At 47.4% G+C, this 12,342-nt stretch overlaps 1 protein-coding gene across 2 annotated transcripts in view; it reads left to right on the top strand.

Annotated features, from left to right (window-relative positions):
- Nucleotides 1-1,522: 1,522 nt before the first annotated feature.
- GPATCH1 (G-patch domain containing 1) overlaps nucleotides 1,523-12,342 on the top strand; it is a 51,374-nt gene continuing 40,554 nt past the window's right edge. The window contains exons 1-3 of one of the 2 annotated variants that reach the window (XM_003275055.3): nucleotides 1,523-1,909; nucleotides 9,115-9,249; nucleotides 11,756-11,841. In XM_003275055.3, the coding sequence (XP_003275103.1) occupies nucleotides 1,837-1,909; nucleotides 9,115-9,249; nucleotides 11,756-11,841 (294 nt within the window). In that variant the 5' untranslated portion in view covers nucleotides 1,523-1,836. The remainder of the gene's footprint in view (nucleotides 1,910-9,114; nucleotides 9,250-11,755; nucleotides 11,842-12,342) is intronic. The other variant, XM_030820243.1, reaches the window with a different exon arrangement.

Here is a 12,342-nt window from a genome sequence, read left to right as displayed (position 1 = left end):
CCTATATGCCCACAAACGGTGGACTGGATAAAGAAAATACGGTCCACCTACACCATGGAACACTACACAACCATAAAAAAAGAACAAGACTGGCCGGGCGTGGTAGCTCACGCCTGTAATCCCAGCACTTTGGGAGGCTGAGACGGGCAGATCACGAGGTCAGGAGATTGAGACCATCCTGGTTAACAGGGCAAAACCCCGCCTCTACTAAAAATACAAAAAATTAGCCGGGTGTGGTGGCAGGCGCCTGTAGTCCCAGCTACTTGGGAGGCTGAGGCAAGAGAATGGCGTGCCTGGGGGACAGAGTGAAACTCCGTCTCAAAAAAAAAAAAAAAGAAACAACAAGACCATGTCCTTTGCAGCAACATAGATGCAGCTGGAGGCCATTATCCTAAACAAACTAATGCAGGAACAGAAAACCAAATACTGCATGTTCTCACATATAAGTGGGAGCTAAACATTGAGCACACATGGACATAAAGAAGGGAACGACAGGGGCCAGGCAGAGTGGCTCACGCCTGTAATCCCAGCACTTTGGAAGGCCGAGGCAGGTGGATCACTTGAGGTCAGGAGTCCAAGACCAGCCTGGCCAACATGGTGAAACCCAGTCTCTACTAAAAATACAAAAAAAAAAAAAAAAAAAAGGCCAGGCGGGTGGCTCACATCTGTAATCCCAGCACTTTGGGGATCGCCTGAGGTGGGGAGTTCGAGACCAGCCTGACCAACATGGACAAACCCTGTCTCTACTAAAAAAAAAAAAAACACAAAATGAGCCAAACATAGTGGCGCATGCCTGTAATCCCAGCTAATAGGGAGGCTGAGGCAGGAGAATCGCTTGAACCTGGGAGGCGGAGGTTGAGGTGAGCCGAGATCGTGCCACTGCACTCCAGCCTGGGCAACAAGAGCGAAACTCTGTCTCAAAAAAAAAAAAAACAAAAAAAACAAAACCACCACAACAACCAAACAAACAAAAATTTTGCAGGGCGTGGTGGGGTGGACGCCTATAATCCCAGCTACTCAGAAGGCTGAGGCAGGAGAATCACTTGAACCTGGGAGGCGGAGGTTGCAGTGAGCTGAGATCGCGGCCACTGCACTCCAGCCTGGGCGACAGAGCGAGACTCTGTCTCAAAAAAAAAAAACAAAACAACAAAAAAAGGGAATAACACCAGGCCCTACTTGAGGGTGGACCTACTTGATGGTGGAAGGTACGAGGAGGGTGAGGATTGGAAAAACTACCTATTGGGTACTATGCTTATTACCTGGGGAGGAAATAATCTGTAATCCAAATCCCTTGCGACATGCAATTTACCTATATAACAAACCTGCATATGTACCCCTGAACCCAAAAGTAAAAAATAATAATAATAAAAATAAAGTGAAGCCCCACGGGGCGAGCATGAAATCTGGGAGCTCAGCCATTTCCCTGGAGGTGGCTGGGTGGGCGGTGGGAGTGGACGGGGCTGGGCAGTGACTGCTGCCAGGGCAGGGGGCTGGCGCGAGGGACGGGGGGTAGGGGGCTGGGCAGGCATCGGTGTCGCCTCGCAGGGAACAGTTGGGTGGCTTCCAGCTTATGCCAGGAGTCTCCTCCTCACCCGCACATCGCGAGGCTAGGATAGGATGTCGTGGCTGCCAAATCCTCCAAGGCAACTCCTGCCTGGGACGGCCTCCCACAGGACAGGCCTGAGAACCCGAAGCGCAGGCTCGGGCTGCTGGGACACCTTCCCCCACCCGCAGATCCAGCCTTCCAGCATCACCGGGGTTCGCGGAGGAGAAAGAGGAAAGGCGTTTGGCCTGCCAAGGCCGCCGTAGCGAGGGGGCGGGGCCCGGAAGAACAGGATGGCGGCGCGGGACAGTGACAGCGAAGAGGATCTGGTCAGCTATGGGACTGGGCTGGAGCCTCTGGAAGAAGGTGCGGGCCGCATGGGCCGGCAGAGCCTGTGGAAAACAGGCCAAGGGCCCAGGATTCGGGCCACAAAAGCACAAGTCAGTGCTGGACCGTTGTTAGATCGTTCCCAGCGCTGGGAACACGGCCGCGAGGGAGGCGTTAGCCGCGCTCTCGGGGTGCTCACCTTCTGCAGCGACAGAGAGAGATTTACAGGGACGGGAGACACAAACGTGGCCGAACAAGGGGGCGGCGAGATAGAAACAAGAAAATGACGGAATAGCTGGTGTGAGAGCGGGGGGTGCTCAGGCAGTGTCTTCCCTGAGAGAGGACGTTTGAGCTCAGACTTGAAACCGAGGAAGAAAACAACCATGAGCAAATCTGGAGGGAAAGCATTTCAGGCAGAAGGAACATAAAGTGCAAAGGCCCTGAAGTGGGAGCCAGTTTAGGAAATTGAGGGGCAGGCAGGACGGGTATGGTTGCAGCAGACGACAGCGGGGGAGACAGGTAGAAAAGAATGTCAGAGGCCGGGCGCGGTGGCTCACGCTTGTAATCCCAGCACTTTGGGAGGCCGAGGCGGGCGGATCACGAGGTCAGGAGATCGAGACCATCCTGGCTAACACGGTGAAACCCCGTCTCTACTAAAAATACAAAAAATTAGCTGGGCGTGGTGGCGGGCGCCTGTAGTCCCAGCTACTCGGGAGGCTGAGGCAGGAGAATGGCGCAAACCCTGGAGCTTTCAGTGAGCCGAGATCGCGCCACTGCACTCCAGCCTGGGCGACAGAGCGAGACTCTGTCTCAAAAAAAAAAAAAAAAGAATGTCAGAGGGGCTGACAGGGGCTGGATCTTACTTGGTAGGGTAAAGAGTTTGGATCTTGTACTAAGTGCAGGATTAGGGTTAGGGTTAGTGTAATGGGAAATTACACAGGGAGGGAGATATACATATATATGATTTTTAGAGACAGGGTTTTGCTCTGTTTCCCGGGCTGGTCTTGAACTCCTGACTTCAAGTGATCCTCTTGCTTCTGCCTCCCAAAGTGCAGGGATTACAGGTGTGAGCCACTGTACTCGGCCAATTTTTAATATTATTCTATCTTTGATGTTGAGAATACACTGGTTGGCGATGGGTAAGAGTGAAGCAGGGAGATTAGCAAAAAGAGGTCAGGAGATGATGGTGGCATGGATGGGACAGTTAGCAGTGGCGGTGGTGTGTAATGGTCTGGGTGAAGATATATTTTGAAAGCAGAGCTGACCATACTTGCTGGTGGAATGTGGGGGTGAGAGGCAAGATGAATCAAGGTTCTCTCCTGTGTTTCTGGTCTATTCCACTTAATGACTTGACTTGTTCAGCAAGTTATGTATTGAGTGTCCAGTAAGGGCTGTTGGCTGTGCTAGCCCTGTGGGGAATGCAGAGGAAGAATGGTGGAATCATTGGGCCACAATTTATTTGCAGACCTCCTGTTGGTGGGGGTCCCCTCCCTTTTTTCACCCTGACCACATCCTGCCAGGTTGATTGTACTTCTGGGATATCTCCACTTATGCCCCCGTTATTTCCTACAAACAGTTCTGGTGGAAACTTCTGCTGGATACTGGCCCTTCTTCTACCCTCGGCTTACAAAAAGTTGAGAAAGGGGCCAGGCACAGTGGTTCACACCTGTAATCCCAGCACTCTGGGAGGCTGAGGTGGGAGGATCGCTTGAGGTCAGGAGTTTGAGACCAGCCTGGGCATTGTAGTGAGACTCTGTCTGTAACAAACAAACAAAAGAAACAAAAGGCTGAGAAAGGCTAGTCTTCCGAATGCTTTTTATGTGTTTGAAGTCAGCTGTTCCATTTTCTTTTTTTTTTTTTTTTTTTTTTTTTTTTGAGACGGAGTCTCACTCTGTCGCCCAGGCTGGAGTGCAGTGGCGCAATCTCGGCTCACTGCAAGCTCCGCCTCCCGGGTTCAGCCATTCTCCTGCCTCAGCCTCCCGAGTACCTGGGACTACAGGCGCCCACCACCACGCCCGGCTAATTTTTTGTATTTTTAGTAGAGATGGGGTTTCACTGTGTTGGCCAGGATGGTCTCGATCTCCTGACCTCGTGATCCGCCCACCTCGGCCTCCCAAAGTGCTGGGATTACAGGCGTGAGCCACCGCGCTCGGCCAGCTGTTCCATTTTCTTAAGACATCTCTGTTCTACACTCACTATCCCAAGTTCTTTTTTTGTAGAGACAGGGTCTTGCTGTGTTGACCATGCTGGTTTCAAACTCCTGACCTCAAGCGATGCTCTCACCTTGGCTTCGCAAAGTGCTGGATTGCATGCATGAGCCACAGTGCCCAACATTTTTTATTTTAAAAATAGAGATGAGGCTGGGCGTGGTGGCTCACGCCTGTAATCCCAGCACTTTGGGAGGCCAAGGCGGGCAGATCACGAAGTCAGAAGATCCTAACCATCCTGGCTAACATGGTGAAACCCCGTCTCTACTAAAAATACAAAAAAAAATTAGCTGGGCGTGGTGGGGGGCTCCTGTAGTCCCAGCTACTCGGGACGCTGAGGCAGGAGAATGGCATGAGACCGGGAGGCAGAGCTTGCAGTGAGCCAAGATGGCGCCACTGCACTCCAGCCTGGGCAACAGAGCGAGACTCTGTCTCAAAAAAAAAAAAAAAAAAAAAAAGTAGAGATGGGATCCTTCTGTGTTGCTCAGGCTGATCTTGAACTCCTGGCCTCAAGTAGTCTTCCCAGCTCAGCTTCTTAAAGTGTTGGAATTACAGGCATGACTCTCTACACCTGGCCCCAACCATTTTTTTTTTTTTTTTTTTTTTTTTTTTTTTTTTTGACAGAGTCTCGCTCTGTTGTCCAGGCTGGAGCTCAGTGGCGCCATCTCGGCTCACTGCAACCTCCACCTTCCAGGTTCAAGCAATTCTCCTGCCTCAGCCTCTCAAGTAGCTGGGATTATAGGTACATTCCACTACGCCTGGCTAATTTTTGTATTTTTAGTAGAGACAGGATTTCGCCATGTTGGCCAGGCTGGTCTTGAACTCCTTAGCTCAAGCGATCCATCTGCCTTCACCTCCCAAAGTGCTGGAATTACAGGCGTGAGCCATCGCGCGTGGCCCCCAACCTTGCTTTTGAAGTAGAAGGAAAGGACATGGATTTGTAGACTTTGTTTTTCTGGACTAAAAACATCCTTTAACTTCTCAGTAATACAAGTTTTTGAAGATTGATTCATTGTCTTCTAAGCACTTTTTTTTGAGAGTTTTGCTCTTGTCACCCAGGCTGGTGTGCAATGGCATGATCTTGGCTCACTACAACCTCTGCCTCTCAGGTTCAAGGGATTCTCCAGCCTCAGCCTCCTGATTAGCTGGGATTATAGGTGCCCACCACCATGCCCGGCTAATTTTTGTATTTTTAGTAGACACAGGGTTTCACCATGTTGGCCAGGCTGGACTCGAACTTCTGACCTCAGGTGATCTGCCTGCCTCGGCCTCCCAAAGTGCTGGGATTACAGGCATGAGCCACTGTGCCCAGCCAGTTTTCTAAGCACTTTGAAATTTAAATGCACTCTGTCTGTATTTTACAATATAACACACTAGACTAATAATTATTTTTACTCCCTGCTTTGAAGTTTTAGTGACAGGTTAGACAGGCATTGGTAGAGGAGAACTCTATTTTAATTAAAGTTGCTGGCCCTGACAGAAAGATTTATTAGTTAAGAGTTAGCCAGGGAGCCTAGTGACAGTGGCTGAACTTTACAGACACATAGGCCTTCTAATCTGGAAAGAAGGGGGCCAGATACTTACCTATTCTTTCCTTAGACACTTCCACTTGTTTCTAGAATTCATATCTACAGCTCATTCTATACCCAGATTAATTTTAGGGCCAATTTTCTCCTCCTTAATGCTGTGACTCTCACACTTAAAACTAACCATGGCTTCCCTCGCCCCCAGGACATACCATAAAGCCTGCAGCGCCATGTTCAAGGCCCCCTGCACTGTCTGCCTTTCTGGTTCCATCTTCCGCTCATTCCTTGGCCTCCTGTTAGACTGGACTTTCTCAATACACCTGACCTTGCCCCCTTTTTTTTTTTTTTTTTTGAGATGGTGTCTTGCTCTGCCACCCAGGCTGGAGTGCAATGGCGCGATCTTTGCTCACTGCAACCGCCGCCTCCCAGGTTCAAGCGATTCTCCTGCCTCAGCCTCCTGAGTAGCTGAGCTTACGGGTGCGTGCCACCACGCCTGGCTAATTTTTGTATTTTTAGTAGAGGCAGGGTTTCAGGATGTTGGCCAGGCTGGTCTTGAACTCCTGACCTCAGGTGATCTGCCCGCCTTGGCCTCCCAAAGTGCTGGAATTACAGGCGTGGGCCACTGTGCCCAGCGACTTTGCCCTTTTATCCCTCCTTCTGTTTACTGGTGGGAGTCAGTGCCTCTGTCGTGTCCCTATCTGCAGCTATCAAAATTCTGCTTATTCCTAACGGTGGCGGATGTTGCAGACCTTCTCATTGTCAGAAGTGCTCCAGTACGTGCAGATCTTCTCTGCTGGGCTCGGAGTGTCCTGAGAACAGGAGCAGAGTTTTGTTCAGTTTTCTACACCCCGGGTCTAGAAGGGCTGCTTGCATGGCAAGGCCCTCATCAACTTTTTGTTTTTGTTTTTGAGACAGAGTCTTGCTTTATCCCCCAGGCGGGAGTACAGTGGCATGATTATGGCTCACTGCAGCCTTGGCCTCCTGGGCTCAAGCGATCCTCCCAGCTCAGCACCCCCCAGCCCCCAGTAACCAGGACTACAGGCGCATACCACCATGCCCGGCTAATTTTAAAAATTGTGTCACTATGTTGCCCAGGCTGGTCTCAAATCACTGCTTCAAATGACTCAAACCACTCCTACCTGGGCCTCTCAAAGTGCTGGGATTACAGGTGTGAGCCACCGCACCTGACTCCCCCACCCTTTAAAAAAAAGTGTAACCATTAGCCAACCAGGGGCTCGTTGAACTTTTGGTCAGGGAATGAGAGGAAGCAACAGTATAGGAGGCATCTCTGGCTTGGAGACAGAGCTGAGATCTGGTTTCACCTTTGTGCTTATTAGCAGTGAGTCTCAGGGAAGTTACTTAATCAGTACCCTTATCAGGGTATGATAAATGAGATAATATGTACTAAAGGAAGGAATTAGTTGTCATTAGTAGCAGTAATTAGGACATGGCCTGGCTAAAATGCCGCCCACCTCCTTTCTGGAGTTGTTCCATCACTGGTTAGAGGTGGTGCCTTCTGTTTAGGAGACCTGTGGGAGCTAGTTGGCCACATTGCTTGGCCCTCATCATCTGCCGCCACAGGTTGCACTCAGTTGTCTGCAGATCTTATCTCCCCTTTGAGATCAGAAGCACTTCAAGAATAGCACCAAGCACTGGCAGCACCTGTTCCCTCTTACTATAGCCCAGTGGGACAGTTGGCAATGCCTGGAGACATTTTTGGTTGTCATGCCTGTGGGGCATAAGCTGCTGCTATAGGCCCAGGATGCTGCTGAACATCCTGCAGTGCACAGAACATTCCCCTGAAACAAAGAATTCTCCAGCACAAAATATGCTGAGATTGAGAAGCTCTGCCATAGCCAAGAATAATGCCAAGTGCATATATAGTAATATAGTGTGTGTACTGCATTTCCATGAAATGGTGAACATCTTGGGTTGTGGGACTGAAGTTGTAATTTAGTCCTTTAGAGGGAAAAGACATTGTAGCTGATACTAACTGATTTCCCCCACGGCCAGGGACTGTGCTCAGCTGTTTACATATGATATTTAATCCTCGTTACCACCCTACAAAGATGGGCTTCTTTATTACCCTGATTTTACAGTTGTGGAGGCTGAGGCTTAGAGTGATGAAGTAACTTGTTCAAGATGACAATTTTTTTTTTTTTTTTGAGACAGAATCTCACTCTGTCACCCAGGCTAGAGTGCAATGGCATGATCTTGGCTCACTGCAACCTCCCCCTCATAGGTTCAAGCGATTCCCCTGCCTCAGCCTCCCGAGTAGCTGGGATTACAGGCGCCTGCCACCATGCCTGGCTAATTTTTTGTATCTTAGTAGAGACGGGGTTTCACCCTGTTGGCCAGGCTGTTCTCAAACTCCTGACCTCAGGTGATCCACCCGCCTCAGCCTCTCAAAGTGCTGGGATTACAGGTGTGAGCCATCGCGCCCAGCTGATGACAAATCTTAACAAGTAGTAGAAGGGGATTTAAATTCAGATCTCTAGGTCTTTAAACTCCAGCGCCAGTAAAGGGAGTTGGCTTGAAACTCCAGAGCACTGTGACTCTCACCCCTTAATTCATACCCTTAACCACTGTATAACCTACTTCCTCTTGTGAACCTTTGAAAATAACTTGATTTTTTTTTTATTTTTTTTAAAAATTTAAATAAATTCAGGATTTTGAATTACAGTTGATAAAATGAGGCAGTAATTTGTGCCATAGTACCTGGGACTTTAAACCTAAGGAATTGTTAGGCTAGGCCTAAAATGTATTAGATTAAATTCCCTTGCTTGTGTGATGTCACAACCCAGCTGTTTCAACAAAGTAGGAAAAAGGATAGATTTAAAGAACACTGTGGAATCAGGAGATTCACAGAAATTAAGGAAACTCTTAGGAGTTGGGGAAAATAGGAAATATCAAAGGAAAAATGCCGGATTCAGGGATGGTATGAAGTTCTAGAAAAGGTATGGAAGTGTTTCTCTCCTTGCCACGTGCCACCCCAGCTTCTGTGCCCTTCATTTGAAGCCAGGAGATTTCAATTTCATCTGTCTGAACTCTCCTGACAATATAATTGTTTTTTTTTTGGGGGGGGGAGAAGTCTCGCTCTGTCTCCCAGGCTGGAGTGCAATGGTGTGATCTCGGCTCACCGCAACCTCCACCTCTCAGGTTCAAGCGATTCTCCTGCCTCAGCCTCCTGAGTAGCTGGGATTACAGGTGTCTGCCACCACACCTGGTTAATTTTTGTATTTGTTAGTACAGCCGGGATTTTGCCATGTTGACCAGGCTTTGCAATGGAATTTAGTGGGAAAAGAGGGCAATCATTATAACAGAAGCTTATAAAATATATTGTTTTCTAGGCTATATAAAGTAGTAAGTCTAGGAATAACAATTTAAATGATTATGTTTGAATTATAAGAACTAAAAAATTTATGATGTTTAAAAGGTGACATTTTCCCTAAATTTGAACCGAGCATTTCCTTCTCTCTTTTTCATTAAAAAAAAAATTTTTTTTTTTTAGGTGAAAGACCAAAGAAACCAATCCCTCTTCAGGATCAGACTGTCAGAGATGAAAAAGGAAGGTATAAACGATTCCACGGGGCCTTTAGCGGAGGTTTCTCTGCTGGATACTTCAATACTGTTGGCTCAAAAGAAGGTATGATTTTCCTAACTGTAGCTATTATACCATTAAAGCAAATGATCAAAATATTGATTCTCCCTCACCCTTGCTTTTTTTTTTTGAGATGGAGTCTCACTCTTTCACCCAGGCTGGAGTGCTGTTGTGTGATCTTGGCTTACTGCAACCTCCACCTCCCAGGTTAAGCGATTCGGGTTAAGCGATTCTCCTGCCTCCGCCTCCCAGTTAGCTGGGATTACAGGCGCATGCCACTACGCCCGGCTAATTTGAAAAAAATACTTTTAGTAGAGACAGGAGTTTCACCATGTTGGCCAGGCTGGTCTCAAACTCTTGACCTTGAGTGATCTGCCCACCTTGGCCTCCAAAAGTGCTGGGATTACAGGTGTGAGCCACTGCACCCGGCCACCTTTGCTTTTTTTTTTTGAAATGGAGTCTTGCACTGTTGCCCAGGCTGGAGGGCAGTGGCATGATCTTGGCTCACTGCAACCTCCGCCTCCTGGGTTCAAGCGATTCTCCTGCCTCAGCCTCCCCTGTAGGTGGAATTACAGGTGCCTGCCACCAAGCCCAGCTAATTTTTTTTGTATTTTTAGTAGAGACAGGGTTTCACTATGTTGGTCAATGTGGTCTCTAACTCCTGGCCTCAAGTGATCCACCTGTCTTGGCCTCCCAAAGTGCTGGGATTACAGGTGTGAGCCACCGTGCTCAGCTTTCTCTGAACATACACTGTAACCTCTTGTGTTCTTTGGATATTTGGATGTTTCCAGAGTCAACTTGTATCTTGTTCATTGATTGCAACCTTATGGTGAAAGAGTTTTCTTCCACTTTGTAAAAAAATGCATACCTTCTAATCAGATGATTAAATGATGATAATGACTTCGGTTTTTATTATGTCTTGCCATTCATGAAATACTCTTACACAGTCTTTCAGTTAATCATTGACTGTCTCTCGTGACTCAGTGAGAGGAGGGCAGGTGTCACAGGGATCTTTCGATGAGGCCACCAAGGGTCAGAGAGGTTAAGGAGCCAGCATGGTGTTAGTGCTGAGGGAAGAGCCACCAGGTGCCCTCTTTAGACACTGGGGACCATAGCAAGACTGGCTCCTCAGTGCTCTCTACCTGGGGAAAAGTCAGTTAAATATTTTATGTTATGTACTTTTATAAATGCCAAGTTGTTTAAAGTATTATATGTTTTAAGATATATTAATCTAGAAGCATTTTTTTGAACTGGAAGAAATGGCTTTCTATATCTCAGTTATGAATGGAAGATGAACTGATTTTATTACATGTGCTGCCGAAGTGAGCACGGAAGATGAATTGATTAACTCACATAGCAATTATCAAGAAAAAGGTGGGCTAGATCTTTTATAATTTTTTTTTTTTTCCTGAGATGTAGTCTCGCTCTGTCGCCCAGGCTGGAGTGCAATGGCACGACCTCGGCTCACTTCAACCTCCGCCTCCTGGGTTCAAGCAATTCTCCTGCCTCAGCCTCCCGAGTAGCTGGGACTACAGGCGACTGCCACCACACCCAGCTGATTTTTGTATTTTAGTAGAGATGGGGTTTCACCATGTTGTTCAGGCTGGTCTCGAACTCCTGACCTCAAGTGATCCACCCACCTCAGCCTCCCCAAGTGCTGGGATTACAGGCGCGAGCCATTGTGCCTGGCCTTACCATTTTATTTAATTAATTAATTTATTTTTTGAGACAGGGTCTCACTCTGTTGCCCAGGCTTTAGTGCAGTGGTGCGCCTACTGAGAGTAGACCTTCCCCAGATGCCTCAGCTCACAAGACCCTTGGAGAGAATCAGGAAGGAGGTGCATCCCTCTTAGAGAAAACTAAACAACTTTATATGCAGAGGTTACAGACATATGTGACCTCCAGAGCATTCCCTGTTTGTAGACATGGGACATGCTCGGTAACCATGGTCAGGGAACAAGGCCATCAGTTACAGGATTCCAGTGTCTGTTGGAACTGGGGGCCTGGCAGAGCCATTGCCCTTGGACCTGCCAGGTTGAGTCTTTGGCCAGGGTACCCTGAATGTTGCCTGGATTCCTTCTGTTACTCTCTGTTTATCCATCGTGACTGATTAGAACACCTTGACATCATATCTTTACCCTTGATCTTAGCCAAAAGGCCTAGAAGCGATGACATCATTTCTTTAGATATGTTAATATGACAGTGGAGGTTGCTGGTCTCAGGTCCTTCATTTTAAGGTGACCTTGCATCTGTCCGCTCGGATCTGCTGTGTTCATTTCATAGTTTAACTTTCAATGTGTAATTCTATATCTCTTGGTTTCACTTTCTTATGGGGAAACCTTAATGTATCCACTAAGTTTTGCATCAGGGGATACAGGGATTAATAAGAAATTCATGTGGAATAATTATGTTTATATAAGCAGTGAGATGGGAAGTAGCTAAGAGTTTATAGTTATTGGGAGTTTCAAGTCCATACATGTTATTTAATCATTTACTCATAGATCCAAATACTCTCTAGGATTGTAAAGTTCTAAACTCTTTTTTTTTTCAGGATGGACACCCTCTACCTTTGTGTCTTCACGACAGAACAGAGCAGACAAATCTGTTCTTGGTCCTGAAGATTTTATGGATGAAGAGGTGGGTGTGCAAAACTTTAATTGCCAATTAGCTGGTGGGACAGGTCTAGTTGGCCTCTGTAAGTGCCTTCTCTCTCCCTAGAAGGTCCAATGTACAATTTCCTCTTTGTTTGTAAGGCTTTATCTTTTAGGTATTTGATGTACAGTGTCATGTACATCAGTAGAGTCTTGTTCATTGGAGGAGCATTTTATACTGGGGCCAATTTCTAAAATGAAGAGTGTAAGGGGAAAGTCATATACAGACAATTTACTTGAAAAGCCTCCATTGCCTCAAAAGCTCAGTATCTATGGTGCTAGGTCTGCAGCTTTCCACAGTAACTCTCAGGCACACTGCAGTAAAGAACTGTGAGTGACTGCACTAAAATTAAATTTCTGCTACCTTAAAACCTGGTCGTGGATTCACCCATGATAAAGATTAAATAGGGAGGGAGAGCATCAGGAAGAATAGCTAATGCATGCTGGGCTTAATGCCTAGGTGATGAGTTGCTCTGTGCAGCAAACC

The sequence above is a fragment of the Nomascus leucogenys genome, chromosome 10 (assembly GCF_006542625.1).
Source record: "Nomascus leucogenys isolate Asia chromosome 10, Asia_NLE_v1, whole genome shotgun sequence".
Taxonomy (NCBI): domain Eukaryota; kingdom Metazoa; phylum Chordata; class Mammalia; order Primates; family Hylobatidae; genus Nomascus; species Nomascus leucogenys.
The sequence above is the reverse complement of the archived record's forward strand: the minus strand, read 5'-3'. Positions and strand labels throughout refer to the sequence as shown.